General features: G+C 36.9%; 1 protein-coding gene across 2 annotated transcripts in view; it reads right to left on the reverse strand.

The window, feature by feature from the left end:
* Nucleotides 1-1994: 1994 nt before the first annotated feature.
* The window catches only part of LOC105042656 (phosphoinositide phosphatase SAC6), an 80916-nt gene continuing 61190 nt past the window's right edge, over nt 1995-21720 (reverse strand). Inside the window, exons 18-21 of one of the 2 annotated variants that reach the window (XM_029263867.2) lie at nt 21600-21693; nt 19233-19354; nt 12670-12736; nt 1995-2327 (exon numbers count right to left, since the gene is read on the reverse strand). In XM_029263867.2, the coding sequence (XP_029119700.1) occupies nt 12685-12736; nt 19233-19354; nt 21600-21693 (268 nt within the window). In that variant the 3' untranslated portion in view covers nt 1995-2327; nt 12670-12684. The remainder of the gene's footprint in view (nt 2328-12669; nt 12737-19232; nt 19355-21599; nt 21694-21720) is intronic. The other variant, XM_010919943.4, reaches the window with a different exon arrangement.

Below are 21720 nucleotides of genomic sequence, written 5' to 3' on the forward strand. Positions count from 1 at the left end.
TTACTAAATATGTATCACTTGAACATATATTATATACTTGTGAATACCATATTTTAGATACTATACATCTATTTCTCTAGATATATGTATTAACTTGCTAGATGAATAATTTACTTCATATGGATTATCTAACCATATAGTATGTATTGATAAAAAGCATATTTTGGAAATGAAGAAGAGAAAAAATACCACATATGTTTTTTTTTTATATATACTTTTTTTATCATGGGATTAATGATTCGATTAATAGAAAAAAAAATTTAATTTTGGGCTTTTGCTTTAAAATGGGCACCAAAAGAAACATGACAAAATAGAATGTCCACCTCAAATTTCCCCATATGATTCTTGTTCCCTCGAGCACAGACACACTAAGGGAGTGAGAATAGAATAGATATTAATGACAAGTACTCGTATAACAGCCATCATTTGGCCTCTTTTTTTTCCCAATATGATGGACATTAAGGGAAATAACAAGTAGGACTGAAACCAAAATAGATATAGATCGAATATCATCATACCTATATTTATATTTATTTTATCTAATAAATATAAATATTGATATAAATATTATTTAAATATAAAAATTTATATCTATATTTATTTTTAACGGATATAGATACATCTCGAATACTGAAAGTATAGATATAATTATAAATATTACTTAAATAATTAAACTTCATGATTACAAAATCAAAGATATTACTAGATAGATGATAAATCAAATTAATAATATATTTATATAATTATATATTTATTTTAAAAATTAATAATTATTATATAAAATTATATAAAATTATATATATATTTGAATATTCGGATACAGATCGAATGGTTGTCTATACATACCTATATTCATATCTATTTTTCTTTGATGGATATAAATACAGATATGAATAGTAATCAGATTCTCAAATTTTTATCCATATTCAAATTGATATAAATATAAAAATGGATCCAAATAGATAATGTCCATATCATTTTTATCCCTAATAATAAGTGTTATTTAGCACCAGTCCCTAATCCTTACATAAAATAACTTTGCTTGAAATTCAAATTTTTATACCAACCTTTTACCCTGAAAAAGTGTGACGTGTCAAAAGAATCATTTCTTATTGATTAAAAAGTTAATTTAGACGACAACAACATCACCCTTACAATTTTGTGATTGTCGGAGGTTTTCAATTGTAGCATCTTGTGACGCCATCATGGTAAACTTTATCTGAATACTTAAACAATTCCGAATAAGGAAGGTGGGGCAAACAACAACTGATATAACCGTAACGTCGGTCAAGGCTCAGAAAGGATCCGTTGGAATGTAAGGAACTTGGGAAAGGTGATAAGGTGCTTAGCTGCATGCATGACTATGGCTGGCAAGATTTTAAATTTCATAAGATGAGACTTTCAATTTTTTTCATGAAATGGAACACATCATCATCCCACCCCATCTTGATATTTAGGATAAAAAATATCCCAACATATTTTGATCGAGATAGTAAAATACTAATAAGATGTCCTGACACATGAAATGATACTCTATCCTAATATCCTGCGGAACATCCAACTTGAATCCTTGATGACTAATATGTTTGGAATAAAATCTAAAGGGCTTTCCCGACGGACAATAGATGCATGCACACAAGGGCACAACATGAACAAGATTATCAATAAAGTAATCCAGCACTGACTAATGGCTATGAAACGGCACAAACCAGTATCATGCAAACTATGCATCATTCATCATTAATTCAGACAGACGGGGAGAGGGAGAGAGAGAGAGAGAGCTGATTCCTGATTGAAAGATATCGGATTTTGAGATCCCGTTTCCTCCATGTTGTTAACCAAATTAACATTTTTAAAAATTGATATAAATTTGATGAGCGTTGTTTCGAATACTCTCAAAACAACCATGAAATGCACTTATAAAATGAATTAGAACAATATACACAGGCAGCAAATAAAGTGTGATCTAATGCACCGTAAATTACATCAGATCATTGACAAGGCTGGGCAAAGGTTAATTTATTACACCAACACTAGAAAGTCGATGTACCCCAAAAATCCAATTGAACATGAAGAATGTTCACCAACCAAACAATTCCAACGTACAATGATAAACTTAATATAAGTTCATGCTACCTGTCAACAAATGTGGAATAAATGATAAAATCCTGAACCGAACATTTTCTCTGTTGGTTGTCAGTGCCTTGATCTGAAAAGACGGGGCCGATTGGTGAACACGCGACCATTGGCTCTCACAAACGCTGCTACACCAAAACTCAGGCCAGCCCAAAAAAGTGAGAACACTAAATGGCGAACATCATTTCGTGCTGCAAAAGAAATAGACAACATCAGATAATTCTCAGGTAGCTTGATCACGTAAAACCTAAACCAGAAAGAGTTCCACCCAACTACTTCAAAGTTCTCAAAGACATTATAAACTGAAAAAGTTACTTGAAAACTCCTTATCGTTGACCTTGTTGATCACGTGAACTCCAGAGCCATAACCACACCCTATGTGAAGCACAAAAAATTGATCTTATAAACTAACATGTCTAACTGCTAATATCAGTTTTGCACTAGGAAGCCGTTAGCAACCATTCAGAATTAAGTGTACTTTTGATTATCCCTATGGCCGCAAACAGGTTGTGTCAGACTAGGGCATGCTTAACCCCAAACTGTGATTTTTTTTTTCCCTAGAACAGATGGATTAGATCCATTGATTATAAGTCCAGCCAACCAAATCAGAAAATAAAGAGTGTTAAAAAGGAGGTGTCGCCTCACAATCAGACCAAAGAGCTCTGCCTGAATGATTCGATGTAGGGCATCATCTAGTCTGTCAGTCGGTTCATCTCCTTATAATTATGTGAAGCATTGGAGACAAATAAAATAGAAAGGAACCATACGTGTGTAAGCAATAGAAGCCTCACACTAATTGAACTCTGATTCAAGATCCAACCCACCACTGTTGTTGAATCACCTTCTGAGAGAATACTACTAGCTCTCAATACCAACCTCACATACATAAGATCCTCCCACACTCTCTCAGTCCAGCCCCTGAAATTGTGATATCAAATAACTATGTGCCACCAGCAGCTACTAAGTTAGAGTCTGGTCCCCCTGATAACAAATGCTCCGACACCACAAGTGCCTCCATCAATCACACTACCATCAAAGTCAACCATGAGGAAACTAGGGGATGGGGGCTCCCAAGAGATGGAAACTGCACGGGGAACATCTGCCGTTGAAAGAGAGTCCCAGTAGTCTCTAGCTGTCCAGGCATGTTTAGTGGTTTGCAATTTAATAATTTCCCTAACCCTTTCTAAAACAGATCTTGAAGACAAGTTCTGATTTTCAACAACGCGACCATTGCATGCTCACCATATATTATGAGATATAAGCTAACTAAATGCACATGATTCTTCCATTCTACTTCTGCTTTCTTTCAAAAACTTAGAAAAAAAGTCAATGGCTTGTTTTCATATTCAAGTTATGATTACGGACTCATATCCAACCCATTAGCTGATAGGGTCAAGTCAGGTGGATCCATGGAAAGGATTTTAGACCAAGTGGGTCATCTGATTCAGGTTGGGGTCAAGTATGACCTAGTCGCAACCCAAAGTGTTCACGTTTGGTTTATAACGGATCAGGATTAAGATTCAGACTCTTGTATAGCTAAAATATATAATTAAATATAAAATCACTAAAAATTTATCAATAAACCTAAAAAAAGGCAACTTAAACTTGAATTTTCATTCAAAGTTTTAAATTTCATCCAAGTAATTGATCATTCTTAAGTTTACAAAATACAATTTTTAATATACCCACACACACCCACACAACACACACACACACACACACACGTAATATATTGATATGCTTAAGGACATTATAAATAAGAATCCATCAAGACAAAAAGTAGAATACAAATGGTTACATATATAACTAGGTGAAAATACATGAGAAGAGATGTGGTTGTTGAGATGGAAAGAAATTAGTTTAAATTAGAGTTCATTCAATGAAATAGAAATGATATTTAGAGTCAAGGACAAGGAGGTTTATATAATTTGGGTTTTTGGATCAGGCCAATCAGGTTCTGGTCGGGACGGACCCATCTTTTGTTGACTCAAATTAGACTCAGATGATATACCGATGTGGTCAGGATAGATCGAGTCAGTTGGAAAAATACAAAATCTGACCCAACCCAAACTTTGGATCAGGTCCAGTTGTTGAACCCAACCCAATCCATGGGCCTTCAAATATGGATCGGATTGGGTCTAATATGGTCAGGATTGGGTCAGGTCATAGGTCAACTCAACCCATTTATAGTTCTAATCATCCGAGAAATTTTGCATATAAACCATTGCTTTCTCCCTTATATGCATATAAATCCTTCCCTTACTGCTATTCACAATTCACATGCACTATTAATATTATACTAGTTACCCTATACATCCTTACCCTCAACTGTGACCAAAAAGAGCGACACAGACAAATAGAGTAACCACTTTTCCTTGATAAATTATAAGGCTGTATTTGGTTGTACAACAATCCAAGTTAGTTCAATTAAATGGAGTAAGCTGGAGGGGGGAACAGGAGGGTTAAATTATTCCACGTTTTCATTTGGAGTTATTCGAGCGAGGTAAAAGGGTTAGGAATAGAAAAAGTAGAGCATCTAGTGTAACAATTTTTTTTTAAATATCCATTCCATCATCCTAGAAAAGTAGTTCATCCAAGATCCACAAAACCGGTACCAGGACCCATACTAGTCAGCAGTCGGTTCGACCTAATATGGAATGAATGAAGCAGTTTGGTCCGATTCAGCAAACCGAGTCACATCATTTTTAAATAAAAGTAATAAACAACCTAAAACTCACCTAACAAAACAACTTGCTAAAAATGCATACCTTCTCTCCACTCTTCCTCAAAATTTTTCTTTCTTATTTTTTCCCAAATTCTCATCCCCTAAAACCTTAGAACAACAATGGGCTCTGATCCCGCTTCCACTTGGATCAGTTGACTCTGCAAAAGTTTCGCATAAAAATTATGAATCATCCGGATCAGCTCTCTTGGACTAGATCTCTACGAGATTCTTTTACCTCTAGTTCCCGAACAAACACAAACCTCTTCCAGCAGGGCAGAGCTAGGCTGTGGGTTACATGTCCTCTCTCATCTTATCATATTTGGATGGCATGCAGGGGCTAACAGTGTGAGAAAGAAGATCATCCGAACTTGATGACATTAGCAGGAGGAGAGGACGATACACGAGATAGAAGATTAGGTGGGTGTTTGATAGCATCAAAGGAGCTAAAGAAAGGGATGAATGGGAGAAGAGCTCCCGATGCCACATGTATTTAGATTTTGTTAAATCCTTGATTGGATCCAAGTTAAAGGAGATGTGCCCCCTTGACTAGGGGGAGGAAATCAAGTCAGGTCAGACTAGATACAGATCGGTCAGCAAAAATCTATCCACCCAAATCAAACTTTTTATTAAACAGATGAAAAATCCAAATTTGTCAAAAAGGTAACCTAACCCGATCCACAATAGTTGAATCAAGTTAAAAGGGTTTAATGGATAATAGAAAGGTCAAAAAATCTGTCAACCCGAACTAACCTTTTTATTAGGAGGTCAAAATCCAAATTTTATTAAGCAGGTAACCTAAAGTGATCTATGATAAAATGAATCAAGTTAAATGGGTTATATGAGTTGAGCATTGCCACTCCTACCTCTAACCCCGTCTCATCATGTCATTGTGCTTTTCAAAACCATGAGGTGGATTGGATGGCCTTGATGTTCTTTTGCACAAAAGATCTAACCTGAACCCTTTGACAATGGGCCATGGCATAACAAATACCAGCAAAAGCGGCCAAGTGGTGGATGTGGGAGAAAGAGGTGACTTTGAAGACCTTACCACGGAAGAGTCCAAAATGTTGAGATTCCCATCCAAGAAAAAAGCACTATAGCAAGAAGGATCATTCGTCATGCCTAAAGGATGGCCATATAAGTCAATTTGCGGTTGAGATGCCATCATAGCACTTTTAGAGGTGCAGGAGAAATAGGTTACATAAAGCAAAGGGTTATAGTAAGGAGGATATAGAGCTGGCTAAGAATGCAAAGATTTGTTCTCAAGTAGATCCACCATAAGAGAGGAGGTTTTAGTGGAAGGAGCGAGAGGTTTTAGTGCAAAAGAATCAATATTCTTGAAATGTATAGTATCAAGTGATTGAAGTTGACAGGAAGGGGTAAACCATATATCACTAGTATTATAATGAACATTTATGTTACAAAAGGCAAAAAAGGTAGGATTTATATGTAATAATGGAAAATCATGGGGTTATATACAAAAAGACCAAGAAACTAAACAAAGTTTAAAATCGAAAGATGCACTTGAATTATAATATGCATCATAAAATCTTTCGCATCTATCACCCATTTAAGTTTCATATATAAATTTGTTGTAGCCATAACTTCTCAAAAAATTGAACAAAAGAACCATTAAATGCTAGATATACTATGAGGAGAAAGAAAAGGTAGAAAACTGCTCAAATGATTGTATTTCTAGAAAGCAAGGTTGCCAAATTGACCCAAATCACCCGGCTTAGGGTGTACGATCAAACCAGTGCGGAACTGGCCCAAGATGGTTGTTTGGGTTGGTAAATGTCCTGATCCAACCCAAACCAAGCAAAACCACCTAGTTGCACGGGAGGCCTTCTCTCTTTTCTGCAAAAAGAGAGCTTTATGGTAGGTTCTGTGAGGAAAATCAGGGAAGAAGAATAATCTGTCATTTTTTAGCTTAAATCCAAGCTAAATCAGGCACAATCTGCTCCCTGCTCTTCATTCTCATCTTTTTTTTTTTTAAATTTTTATGCCTAAAATAGGCTAAAAATTGTTCAAATCATGGAATTTTCGCATGATTTCATGATATATTGTGGACTCGAGGGTGATTGAGACATTGAAGAAGAAATCATGATTTTTTATTGATTGTGTAATTTTTATTAAAAATATAGTTTTGGATTAAAAGCAAGATTTTAAATCCCGTGAGACGGGGCTATCCCGATTTTTTCATGGAATGAGATGTGCCGCCGTCCCGCCCCATCCCGACACTTGAGACAAAGAATGTCCCAAGGCATCCCGATCGGGATACTGGGACACTAACGGGATGGCTCTTTCCTGACACGGAATGGTATCCTGGCCCGGCATCCTGCAGAATATCCCGCTGGGACCTAAATCCTTGATTAAAAGAAATAAAATAATGCTAAAAAATTTATAAAAATGGTAGCAATATAAATTACCTTCTAAATTTATGTTTGATTGCAATATAAATTGTTGTTTTAGAATATGTTATTCACATGTTTTTTAAAAAAAAAATTATCACAATCACATTCAACTAAATGTGCTTAATAATCTACAAATGTCCCTCACCAGATGACTAACTTTTACATTGTACGTGCAAACTCCATACACTTTCCTTCCAAACTTATCTGATTTATACAAAGTTCTCCAAAATGCTTGAAGCATATTTTGTTGGCAAGTGGAAGTAGGCCATGGACCAATAAGGAGATACAAAGATCTACCGTGCTTGGAGTCAAACTTTAAGAGCTAGTGTGTCTAAATATGCATAATACCATCAAGGGCCTAATGTATTGCAGTTAGAATACACTAAACCATATCATACATTTAAATCTAAACCTTAGTGATAAGCCTTAATGCATCACATAGGGAAAGGCATAGCTGGTATTCTTTCGTTGGGGGCAAACTACACAATGACATCCCTAAATTTTAACTTATAGAGTCAAGCAATCACTTTCTAGACAAATAAGTTTGATATAAATTTTATATAAATTTGATTCATTTCGGATAATGTCTCGAAACATGACACTTGAAATCAGCTGACTAAGAAGCACATGGACAATATTAGATTTTACAGAAATGACAAGCCTGAGAAAGACCAATGTTGTTTTATGGGGTAAGGAAGATGAGTTGATGGGTTTTTCTTGCAGTCATTTTCAAGTAGAGAAGTAGAGAGGAAGTCTACAAAGCCAAAAAGAAGGATCTATTTTAGCTCTTTTCTCTTGATAGCTGGTAGTATTATATCATTTTCTGAGATTTTCTAAAGCGGAAGGCTAGAAACTTTGGATGATGGATAGGAGCAGCGTATATAAGGTAGTAATTGGGATAAGGTGTGATAAAGGAAACAAAAAAAAAAGATCTCTAAGGAAGGTGGTTCTGGTAATGTGCCAAGGGAATGATATCTAGGTGGAATGGAAGTCTTCATTCAACCACATCACATTCCCCATTGGTATATCTTAGGTTGGGGATATGCAGTTCGCCACTAGGCCTGTTCAAGTTCATTTGGCTCCACCGTTGCATGCGAGTTAACCTAATAAAGATTAGAGTGTAGGCAAAGACTCAAGTCTTCAGAAGATAGTTCAAAATGATGAAGTAGAATTGGGGTCAAGAGGTATCTGTTCACTTAGTAAGGTATCTAGGTTATACTAGTGTTGGGTTGGTAGTTGTTTTTGTATGGAAAGACAGCTAAGATGTACTATGATCAATATTGAAAAAATAGACAAGATAGAACAAAGCAGGCCAATAAAAAATAATCACACATATAGCAGACATAAGAAATTGCATGGTTCACTTAAGCCGGGTCACATAAATGATCCAAAGAGGTGAAGAAATTCAATTAAATTAATTCCTTGAATCAAATCAATCCACTTCCTTGGAAGAACCAACTTTTCTTTTAGTAAAGATTATGGATAACACAAGATATTCCTGTTAGAGTAATGGAGAAGAATGACACTTCTTGGTATACACCAATCCACCCTTTCTCCAAGCCCACCTGCTCTCTATCCTCCACAAAACCATAAACCTGGGCTTCTTTTGTATTTCCCAATTAGAGGTGGACTAGGAACTGGTTGACTAGACTTCAGGGTGGATCAATCAAGTGAAATCAAAAAATGGGTCCAAGAAAGGCAGAACCAGGACCTATGCCAGTCAGCTGGCGGTACGAGATGGTACGGATCCATACCTGACCAGACCGGCGGGAATAGACAGAGGAGAAAGGAACTGAGGAAAATAAAGAAACAAAGAGATAGAGAAGGGGGAAGAAAAAAAAAGAAGGGAGAGGAAGCTGTCTAAGAGGCCACCAAAGGGCCTCTGGCTGGCTGCGAAACAACACAATCAATGCCTGCGGCACCGCGCACGGGATTTTTTTTAAAAAAAATCCGAATTATGGTGAAGCCAACAAACCCATTGCTGGCTTCACTATTTTTAACTTTTTTAAAAAAAATTCTCAAACAATGAAGCCAACAATGAATTTGCCGACTCAAGTTATTCATCGGCATTTTTAAAAAAACACGATGAGGGAATAGGGGCAGTCACTTCTGTTCCACGGCCGCAGTTTTCCGCCGCTCGGTGACCACGATGGCTATCCGATGCCCTCTGATAGCCTCTTCGCCGGCTGCACAACCCTCCGATACCATCGGTCCCCCCTCTCTCTCGTTTAAATGCCATATGACACCGAGCTGCAGAGGCCTCCATGGCTCTTTAGCGGCCTCGACGGGCCATCACCGGCCTTCAACGACGGCATCCCATCTTCCCCTCCTCTCTCTCCCTTCCTCTCAAGGTTTTAAATCCCGTGGGATAGGGCTTATCCTGCTTTTTCCATGGAACGGGACGCGTCGCCGTCCCGTCCCGACACTTGGGACAGAGGATGTCCCAAGGCATTCCAATCGGAATGCTGAGATGCGAGCGGGACAGCCTGTCCCAACACAAGGGATAGTACCCCATCCCGATGTCCCACAGGACATCCCAGGATGTCTCGCTGGGATCTAAATCTCTGTTTCCTCTCTTTCCCTCTTCGTTGTCCGATGTTTCGATTTACCTATCCGAATTGTCCTGATTTGTCGCCAATACGGCTCAAAACACCCTGAACCGTCCAATTCAGGACGATTCGACGAACCTTGGATGGATCCTTAGACATTGATGTGATCAACCTCCTCTAAATTGCTTACAAACCAAAAATCATGTGCTTTGGAGACCCCTTATCTGATGCATCAAGTGGTTAAAAAAGGAAAATTTGAATAATGCTCATTTTTTTACCACTTGATGCACATGCTAGGGGTCTCCAAATAAATTATTTTTTAGTCCTTAAGCAGTTTAGAAGAAGAGGTATTGAAGCTCCATCTTGTGATTTTAATTGACCGGATCTTTGTTGAAATGTAGTCAACTGGATCCTACTCAACCACTCTCTTTTTATTTGTTGGACAAGTGGTGGTTGCATCTATTACTAATCTATGTCAACGTCATTATCATCATCAAGGTTTGCAGTCTCAATAATGGACTGCACGCCAATAGGTGACCAGTATGGTATAGTACTCATACCACATCAAACTACACTGGTATACCAACATACATAAATACTATATATTTTATTTATAATATATATGTGTATATGTGTGTGTGCGTGTGTGTGCGCGCGCGCGCGTGTGTATATATATGTATGTATGTATGTATGTATATGTATGTGTATACACACACACACACAAATAATATATGCTTCCCTTATTTAGTTTTGAGTGGAAAATAGGGTTTTGTGAGTTTGTTTTGATTATTAAATGAAATATACCTTTTTTTGGTTACATCTCTAAAAGGATGGCATAACTATATAATACACGTTAAATTTATTAAGTATAACATTGAAAATATAAAATATATACATTAAAATAGGAAAAAGTATATTTTCTCAACCAATATTAAGCACTAAATCTCTAATTAATCTAGGAGTTGCTTCAAAGTTGGCCTTTTATTCAAGAAGCAATTAATATGCCAAAAATTAATCAAACTGCTGAGAGAAAAATAACAGACAGCATGCTAAACCCCAAGAATGATACTAATTTTTGGAATCTAGCATTTCCATTATTTTTTCTATTAATTTTTTATCAAAAAATATGTTTTGTTATGAAAACAACAGACACCATGCTAAACCCCAAGAATGATACTAACTTTTGGAATCTAACATTTCCATTATTTTTTCTATTAATTTTTTATTCAAAAATATATTTCAAATAACAAAATATCAAAAAAAAAAACAAAAAAAGCCACACCATTGCATAGATATGACTAAGATCCATGATATATCATGAAATCATGCCAAAATACAAAATTTTGGCATAATTTCCCCATATTTTTTCAATTTCCACCATAGGATGTAACAGAAAAAGAAATGGAAGATGGAATCTAGGAAACACCTTGCTAAACATTGGATCTGCCCACTCTGCTTACCTTTCCACTTGCCCTGTCTTTCTCCTCTCTTGCAATGCTCATGGGTGAAATTGAGGAAGAAAAGAGCATGGTTACCTTATCTCTTTCAATTACTACGAAAGAGGTGCTAATTGAGCCCATACTAGAGCCTTACTAGGCCAAATTGCTCAAAATTGAGTGACTCTAGGCGATTCAGCACAATAAGTACCAATCCACACCAGTTCGAGCCCTATTTCATGCCAAGACCACAAATCATCCTGGTTTGTGGTTGGTACAGGATGGTGCATCAATCCTTGATCATCACTAATTGTGATGTCTTTGGTATTTCCTCCATTATTATGACTACATCAGCAAGCATTTCGATATGATCTAGGTCCTCTCACATACTTTCTTGGAGCAGCCTCTATCTTCTTCAATTGTCATCATTCGGACAACTAAATGGGATCAAATGCTTGATGCAAAACATCTTCATACACCTGTGGAACTTGAACCAAACTATCATGATTTGATGGCTTCCCTCTTTCAAATGACACTCACACCAATCAACTTCACAACGACCTACAATAATAACATGACTGCAGATCACATTTGTCATTTATCAAGTTTCTTTATGTATGCATTGACCCACTATACATTTCAAGGCCATCAAATGCCTTCTTTGTTATATGAGAGGCACATTTTTTGTTTTGGTCTGACTAAATTTCACATGTGAGAAGTAACATAAATAAGTTCAAGGGCAGCAACAAATTAAGTAAATCACTGCATTTATCATGACCAACTGGAACTTTGGAATGATAAAAGTGGCATGTTCAACTATGACCAGCCAGGGTTGAACATGGTTTACTATGATTAAGCTCATCTAGTAATGGCATATCACAATCAATTAATGGTAAGAAACAAAGATAAAAGTTTGAAGATGATCGCTCTAATTTTTGGGTAATTGGCTTCAATTTTTCCAAAGCAAAGCCCTTACTTGATATAGAAGAAACATATGCATCTCAGTCACATTAGTTGCTTGGGTCCAACTTTGTAGATTGACTACTTAAGATACATGACTTCCCTTGTCAACTGGTTAAGCTACAATTTTTTTTTATGAGCAACATATTAATTATCTGGTACGAGCACACTAGGTGTATGAAAACACAAACAACAATTGATTTCTTGATGAAGTGCTCTAGTTCCTGGACAAAATTGCCCCTTATACACTTAAATTATTTTTAAAAAAAATTGAGGAAAAGAGGATGTAATTTCTTTCACACACATTCTATCAGTAATTGATCAACCACAGTAAGTAAAACGTATTCAGTAGGCAAATAAGCTGAATATTTTATTGGTACAGATATCTTATGACGAGACAACTAATTAATATGCAACATTAAACAGGAGTAAAGTTATGGTCATCTCACCTTGTCTAAGTGACATCATTGCAAACATAAGTCCAGCCAAAACCAGTGCGAAAGCCAGTCGGAAGGACTGCAAATGAGAAAATCATAATCTAAAGTAGTTTAGCTGAATAACGAAAAACAAATATTACCTAGAATTTCAAGCTTCCAATCCAGGAATAAAAAGACCACATTGATAGGCATAGATGTTGAGAAAAGCAAAACACGAAAGACAAATACGAGATCAATAGATGCAACTTCTCCTGCTTGTCTGTCATGCCAAAAGAAGCGAGCTGAAAATAAATGTCATTTTACTCGAAACAAAAGAAAAGCAGCGAACAGGAAAAAAAAGAAAAAGGCATACAATATCCAATTTCTTTAACATTCATTTAGAAGAATAGAAATGAGAGATGAAGCATCAACATTCTTAAGAAGGGAGTGGGTGGATGAGAAACAGCAGAAATACAGACTAACAAGGTGGTTGGAACAAGGAAAAAGGGGTAAAGATATGAAGAGCCAGCAAGCCGCAGAGAGAGAGAGAGAGAGAGAGAGAGAGAGATGTCGAAGATATTAATTTTCATTATAAAAACTGGAATTCCATAGTGCCATATAGAAAAGCACTAACCTGCTTGACGACTTAATCCTAATGACACTAAGGGTCTGCTTACACAATCTCAATAAGTTAGACTTGCCTTACGGAGATTTACACAGCTCTTTTGTGATCACTTCTACATTTGTTACTTAACAACAAGCAAAATATGCAAAACTAAAATCAAAATAGTAAATCCAGAATTTCCATCCATGTGCATTACTTCTTTAGTTAAAGAAACACATCCTTGAGGTTAGGAGCTTAAACAGTTCAATCTGCCTTCTGCCTTGTATACACTTTATCTAAATGATGCAACTTTGTGAAATATTTTGTTAATGTAATCTTGACTGGATTGGCATGGCTAAGTTATTTAGACAATGTTTCATTCTAAATATAAAGTTTCTCTATGATGATACATACTGGCTCTAGTACCAGCATGCTACAACTTATTTACAATTTTGCTAGTAATTTTGAACGCATCATGTAAAAATGTATTTTGGGCTTTAATGGACTGATATGTAATAAATCATCTCAATGGGTCTTGCTCATTTTAATTTAGTATATTCATGTTAAAACTTTGTAGATCCCAACAATTAACAGTAACGACAAAGTTGTCGAATGCCTCAATAAAGCAAAAAACAGTAGTTTGTCAATAGCTGGTGTGCCAAAACCTGCCCCATCCTTCTTTCTTGTATTTGTTCTTTTTGTGTCTTTTGATGACATTTAACCAAATGTAAACCTGATTTTCCCAGCTTTCGGTGTGTGTGTAATTGACATATCCCAATACACTTATCTAGGATCAAATATACAGCAAAGAATCTACACATTGAGCATTGTGAAGTATCAGAATGCTCTTTATTTGAAAGTTAGTAACATAACACGAATGTTTTCAGCATTTTTCACTACAGTTTGAATTTTGAAACATGTTTGTACTATGATTAAATTTTAAATTTAGTTCTCTCTCTTTCTCTCTGTTTTCTTCTTATTCTTTTTTTTTTTTTGTTGCCAAGATCTACAACACATCCATTTTAAGATCTCTTCTTCTAGTTAGACTTCTCTTTAAAATGCCCAAAGCAGAGAGAAATGAGACTGCTGTTGATGTATGACCATCCAAGGATGTCACTGTATGCCTGAAGGTATAAGGGATATCTTCATTTGGTTATTCTTGACCCCAGAACCTTCCTTTCAAAGCATGATAAATATATTACCATAGGATAGGGCTCTAATGGTGTTTCTATACCCTAACATGGCTCATTTAGAGTTTTTCAATCAAAATTAAGAAAATATGTTCACGGATGTCTGCTGATCTTTTTGTATCCATGGATCCAAATCTATCTTAATATCTTGCATATATCACAATTCCTAAGTATCAATGACTGCAAGAATTTGCTTGCCATTGGCTACCAATTCAATGTTTCTAGAGTAACAGGAAAGAGAATTACTATTTCAGAGTTTATAACCTCCTAAAGTAGACTAATAAGTTTATAACCATGATGAATGGGTCAAAAAGCAATTTCAATGCTACTGGCTTGATAAGCTTTGTCCACATGTATCAATAGATAATGCCCCAGACACAATGGATCATGGTTCGCCGAACCAGCCTGAACCGGATGGTTTGGAGGCATACCAAACCGTACCGGCGGCTACCCAGTGCGGTTTGGATGTCCGATTCAGAATGCCAGCGAAAACAAAACGAGAGAGGAAAAAAAGGAAGAGAGAGAGGAGAGGGAAGGAGAGGGTAAGGCCAGCGGTGGCTCACCGAGACTAGTAGATCTTTGTGGTCCTCCATTAGAGACTGAGAAGAGAAAGAGAGGGAGAAGGGAGGGGAGAGGAGGGAGGGGAAGGCGACGGATAGGCCATCGGAGGGCCGTTGAGGACGCTGGACAGCCCAAAACCCTACCTAAAAAAATCCGACAAAATAGTGAAGCCGGCAATGAGTTACGAAACAGGGACGAAATCCTATACTTCGAACCCATAGTGCCCGAGGGGGTTTGGGCCACCCGACAGCCATGGCAGGCACCCGATGGCCCTTCGTCGACCTCCCCGCCGCCCTCTCCTCTCCCCTCTCTATCTCTCTTCTCAGTTTCTCTCGCGGAGGACTGCAGAGCCAAGAGACCTCGGCAATCCTCCGGCTGCCTATGCAGCCCTCCGCTGGCCACCGTATGTGTCTCCGCTAGCCACCCATTCTCTCCCTCTCTCCCTCCCCGCTCTCTTTATCTCTCTTTTCCTCCCCGATTCATCTCCATTTCCATATCGATTCGGATCCTACACAATCCAATACGGGGGCATACCGACTCGTACCATTGACCAACCGACATAAGGTACGGTTCCAGATCGGTGATCCTTGCTATGGATAAATATAGAAACTTGGATTGTGGGGTTAAATGATTACATTCCCAATAGTGTATCTAATAGGACTCTCAAACAAATCCCACCATAATAGCATTGGAAACAGGCTTATGTTATGGAGCTTAATTAAATATGGAGGTACTAAAAGCTTTAAAGGATGTTTGACAATCCTGTAGGATTGGGCCAATTTGAGTCTGCACAATGAACAAGTTTAACATACTCTAGCAAACTCCACAACACTTCCCTCTTGCTATTTTGAAGCATAAAACAATAACATGCTACTTCCTTCAGTAGCATCCATTTCTATCATTCTTAACAATAATCTCCATCACTTACAATTAAGAATAGCAATTAATAATCTAATATTTTGCAATTTAGACATGTGAACATATTTTAAAAGCTACCAATTTTTAGCATTACTCCCCTCAACATACATTTCAAAGAAGACGCAAATAATTTCACATTTGATATCAAAAAACACATCACCATGAACACATGACTCAATACTAAAAAAGGTTAGCACTTAAGCACAAAAGTAGTTTTGCAATTTATATAAGAGAGAAAACCTTTAACTGTTAATTTTTTTATATTTTCCATTCCAAAAAATATTTTTTTTTGCTGATATAAACTTGATTAGTTTTTCCCTATATGTCCAAGCATATCATTAGTGTTCTGAATTAATATTAGATGCATATGCCTCATGCTAGCAGTTCATAGTGATGCCAGAACAAAAGGAACAAAAAAGAAAGTCGTTTCTTTGATGGTTGTGATGGTTGGCCACCCAATAGTTTCCTAGTATGTGTGCAGGACAGTGGATTGTCAAGACAAAACATCTGCTACCCCCGAGTGTTGAGATTCAGGGCAGTCCTGTTCCATGGAAAAACCAAGACAAGCCCATCTCATGGTATTTAAAATCTTGGTACTCTTGGCTAATCTTTCCACATTCCCTTGCTTGTAATGGGTCCTAACATAAGAAGGTAGGGGTGCCACACCCACCTTAATTATTTTCTCTTATATAACACCAGCACTGTAACCCTACAAAAGGTAGGAGTGTCACTCCGACTTGTAATCCCCATTCCCAACTGGCATCCAAACTACACCCTAATCAAGGTTTTAAATCCTATGAGACAGGGCTGTCTCGGTTTTCCTATGGAATAGGATGCATCGCCGTCCCACTCCATCCTTACACTTGGAATAGAGGATGTCCCAAGGCATCTCGATCGGGACGCTGGGACGCTAGCGGAACTGTCCTGTCCCAACACATGGGATGGTACCCCATCCCGGTGTCTCGCTGGGACCTGAATCCCTGACCCTAACCAATTGATGAATGGATCAGGTGTAGGTATGAAGTTAGATCCATTGAAAATTTCAAGTCAGATCTGAGTTTCATGTTTTTATGCTCGACCCAACCCAGTCCCAACTAATTACATAGTTTATACATATAATATTAGTTTTATTTATATACCCTCCAATTTCTAAACTCGTCGTGTACGGAACTTCATTCCATAGATCAAGAATCACAAGAATAGGATGGTACTGCTAGCGCCAAGGTCTATCATACTCATTCATACCGTCCTAATATCGTATCATATTGATAAAGTCCCATTACGATACTGCATTTGGTTCAGTATATGAGCCGAACCAATTCGTAACAGTCTGAACTGAGCATAATCACCCCATACCAACTGCTATCATGGTTGGGACTTGGGAGAAAGAAAAAGTCTTGAGAGCCTATCTCAATACCATGCATACCCTAACACACCGTCCATACCATACCAAACTAGTAACATACTGATGTTGTTTCTAGTATTGGTTTTGCAGATCTTGGCCAGTACTGTAATGTTCCAATGCAAAACCAACACCTATACAGGTACCAGAATGCTAAAACCACCGGTATGGCTGATATGGTGTGAACCGATCGTATTTTATCGACAGAAATGATCAATATCCACAGTTTTTTATTCCTTCAATGTTTTCAATTTTGGTACATACCATTGGTATAAAATACCAGTACTTTACAATACCATAATGTTTTGATGCAAAATTCAGTAATGGTATTTAGAACCTCTGGTTCTGTACTTTAATGGGGTAAAGAGAAGATTAATCATATGTTACAATGTTTTCAGTTGTTCATACTTGACTTACTGTATCATTTTAATTTTTGGCTAATGATTTTTATATGACTGACAATCAATCAAGTGTTGGTCATAATTTATTTTTTAAAGCATATAATTGGATGTTTTATTGATAAACTTCTTAAAGCATGGAGAGTTTTAGCTTGATTAATTGTTCACTATGTATAGTCCGTTACCAGATAGGAACCAAGATCTACACAAACTCAACCCAAAGATTTAATGGGTTTCATGATATTCTAATCAAGGTTTTAAATCCCGTGGGATGGGGCTATTCCAATTTTTTCATGGAATGAGATGCACTGCCGTCCCGCCTCATCCCGACACTTGGGATAGAGGATATCCCAAGACGTCCCAATCGGAACGGTGGGACGCTAGTAGGACGGCCCTATCCAGATATATGGGATGGTTTCCCATCCCGGTGTCCCGCGGGACGTCCCATTGGAACCTGAATCCTTGATTCTAGTTACCCCAAATAGACCCTAACCTGATTTTTCATTAAGCCTAGCATGGAGCAAAATTTAGACCCACAGCCCCAAATGGGTCTGGGTTTGTTCTAAAAACCAGACCCTATCTGACCCGATAACACCCACAAAAATGGAAACTTGGTTTTGGACTTAGCTCGTAAATTGAGATCATCAAAACCTAGATTAGAGGCTTAGGATTTCATAGAGGTGAGGAGCCACTAAGCATTATCCATTTCTTATCCCCTTTCCTACTTTTGGTACTGTTTTTTCTCCTTAGGTTTTGAATCAACATCTTCCTGTCTAGCCTTATTGTTAATTTGAATCTCTAACTTGAGTTCCATGCCCATCTCTATTATCAAAAATTTAACTTTTGCACTGTTGATATTTCAGGGAATCCCATGATGACCACAACATCACCCAAAATGGCCACCAGAAGGTGAAATTTGGGTTCCTTAGCCCAACGTACATACCCAAGCCCCTCTCTAATGCACAAATATAGAGACACATCAACTGATCCTCACATGCTCCTCCCATTAAAACCTGGTTCCTTCACCATGAAGGGGTCCAATCACAAATCACACACCACAACCAGCCTGTAATCAGACCTAAACTGGCTCATGCTGTAGTATCCCTGGTCGATATGTGGGCCATAAGCTTGATCTGCTCTGCCACCATTTGCATCGACCTACAACCTTTACTGAAAAAGGCTGGCCAAAAGGGGTAATCTGGAGTCCTTGGCCTTTCTTAAGTACCCAAGTCCTCCCCAACACAACCAATCTGGGTCTAGACGCATGACCATGCAGACCCTCACTAAAAAACTGTAAAATTAGTAAATCAGCCCTATCCATCTTCATTTTAAACCCCAAATAGAATTTCTCTAGGTTATCCTGTGTCACATAGTTTGTATTATTTCTAGTAAAACCAACTTCAAATAACCAATAATCAGCATATTAATGCACTTTCTAAGAGATTTAGTAATTAAAAACATAATTCACAATTCAATGGTAAGGTTTTCGTGAATTTTAAGCAAACAACATTGTGTATACGCACCGCGTAGCTCTCCAAGCCAGCTGCTTTGGTTGCAGGAGCCATATCTCGACTAAGAGAAACAATGTAATGCCCTTGTAGTAGATCAATAGCGTCCTTACGACCCATGCAACAATAAACAAAATCTTATAAAGGTAATAGTTGAATTATTCCATGGGTACATGCAGTTACAGAATGAGATCTTGTAAGAACATTCATTATTTTTGTTGGAAACAAATGAAAGATTCATAATGTTTTGCAGACAAGAAATTCCAAGAGGATAAATCATTTTTGAAAAGTATGCAACTTACGTGTTCTTATAAATGAAGATAACATGTAAATGAAAGAAATACTTTGTTGATGAACAACCAGATTCCACTTACATGTATCCTTCTAATAAATATACATGCTGATGTTTAGTTTCTCACTTACAAATTAACAAATATTTTTCTTGATCCTTTCTTCCCTTTGATAAGGACAAGTGGTACTTACTTTTAAGTTTTCCCCAATAAAAGAATGTAAAAAATTTACATGTTTTTGAGATTGTTTTCTTTATAAGAAACAGTTTTCAACAAATAGTTTCTGCCTTTATGGCAAGGTGTATCTTTTGCCTCAGATTATAAGGGAACCTTATGTAAGAATATGTGATCTTATATGAATTATTTGAACTCTTTTCTAGAATTACGTGTTTCGGTCCACTTATGGTATCTCATTTCTTATTGGGAACTCTAACTCTGTTATTCCAGTAAGAAAAATGTTTCATGCGTGAATTTTCGAATAATGAGATGATTCACATGTAATGCTTTAAGGTCATTCATTTTAAATGGAAACTTAAATTAACTTAACCATCATAAAGTTACTTATTGATTTGTGCAGTTCATTCCTCATATTATAAACCTATTCAGAATCACTAGCCATTGATAGACTATGCCTCTTTAAAAGAAAGGCATCAGTGATTTAAAGGCTGCTTTAGTTCAAATGATTGTTAAAGTAAAATTGAAAATATAACAGTTCTGTTCTGTTTGAATGTATGGTTTTATGTCCAATAGACCATGCTTGGACAAGATTTATTTAAGATTCTTTTGCACAAAACACTCCCATTGCAGAAATAATCACACACAAAGTCCTCTCTTCTACGTATTTCAGGATGAGAAACCCCCTTTCCTAGAAATTCCCTGATAAGACCCTGCAGTAACTTTCCTTTAGACATAATGAAATACATATAATTTTTTACTCCATTACTCCTATCACTCAGCCCTTTGAAGCATTTAGCTAGTAGACTATATTACTCCTGAACACTATCATCTTCAAATTGGAGAGAGAATCATGGCATTTATTATAAGAATAGTGCCAGCAAGGAGCCTAAATTTGACAAAGATGACACTGAGAAGCACAAGTTGCTCGCTAGCTACAAGCTTCAAAGGACCAAGTGATGCAAGAAGTGGGAAAATGAAATAAATATTCCACTATGGCTTGTGAACAGCTAACTTGGGGTTCTATCAAGGAACTTCTAGGGTAAGAGAGGAACTGACCTACAAATATATTAAAGATACAAGTAAGTTAATCCTCAAATGGAGTTGTTACAAGTAAATTAACACATGAGTTGAGACTTATGGTTCGTGATACACTTGTAGTTGTTCTGTTCAAACATGTCGTTCATCCAAGAATGGTTCAAATGCTAATGTTGCTTTAGTACCCATATTGGGTCAAGTACAATGGCACACCCTTCGAGGTGTGACAATATCCCTATTGTTGCCTAACACAATGGCATGTTTCAAGGCTCCTCTCCAATATTGGACATGCAAAGATACCCAGACAAGCATCTCACACAATTATATTAATAGAGACAACATTCAAGCCAATCTCAAAAGATGGAAAAAAATGATTAACAATTAGCATTAGGATTGACTAAAGCGCAGAGTTAGAGCAAAAAAAGGGGGTTTAATCAATTCGCCAATATTATTGCAAAAGAAACAACAATTTTGTGTTCTAGTCCACTATCAATTCGTAAAACAACCAATTAGAAATGAGCAACAAAATAATGATATAGCTACATAAAGCCATATGCTCCAATATGACGTAGAAACATTTGCGTTCTAAATAGTGTAGATTACAAAACTTACTGCTGCCCAAATAATCAAAAACTTTTAACCACACAATGGAAATTCAAGAAGTAGAACTGCACCCAAGTAAAAGCCTCTGGACTATAACACTCCCCAAACATCTTACAAATTAGTAAAATGAATTACGAAATTCTGATCATGTGAAAAAGCAGAACTGTAAGGCTGGAAAGAATGAAAGATCTTTACAACTATAGTAAACAATATGACATCAATACATATAAACTATAGTTGGATTGCGAAATTATATAAAACATAACTAGCTATACACCTGTTTGGTCCCATCAACAAAGTTGTTCAAGTAATATCGAGCTAGAGCATTCCATCCATCTTTTATAATACCTTGAACTGTACGCTTTCCATGCCTTGCATGCCAAAATAAAGTAAAAAAA

Source organism: Elaeis guineensis, chromosome 4 (genome assembly GCF_000442705.2).
Source record: "Elaeis guineensis isolate ETL-2024a chromosome 4, EG11, whole genome shotgun sequence".
Taxonomy (NCBI): domain Eukaryota; kingdom Viridiplantae; phylum Streptophyta; class Magnoliopsida; order Arecales; family Arecaceae; genus Elaeis; species Elaeis guineensis.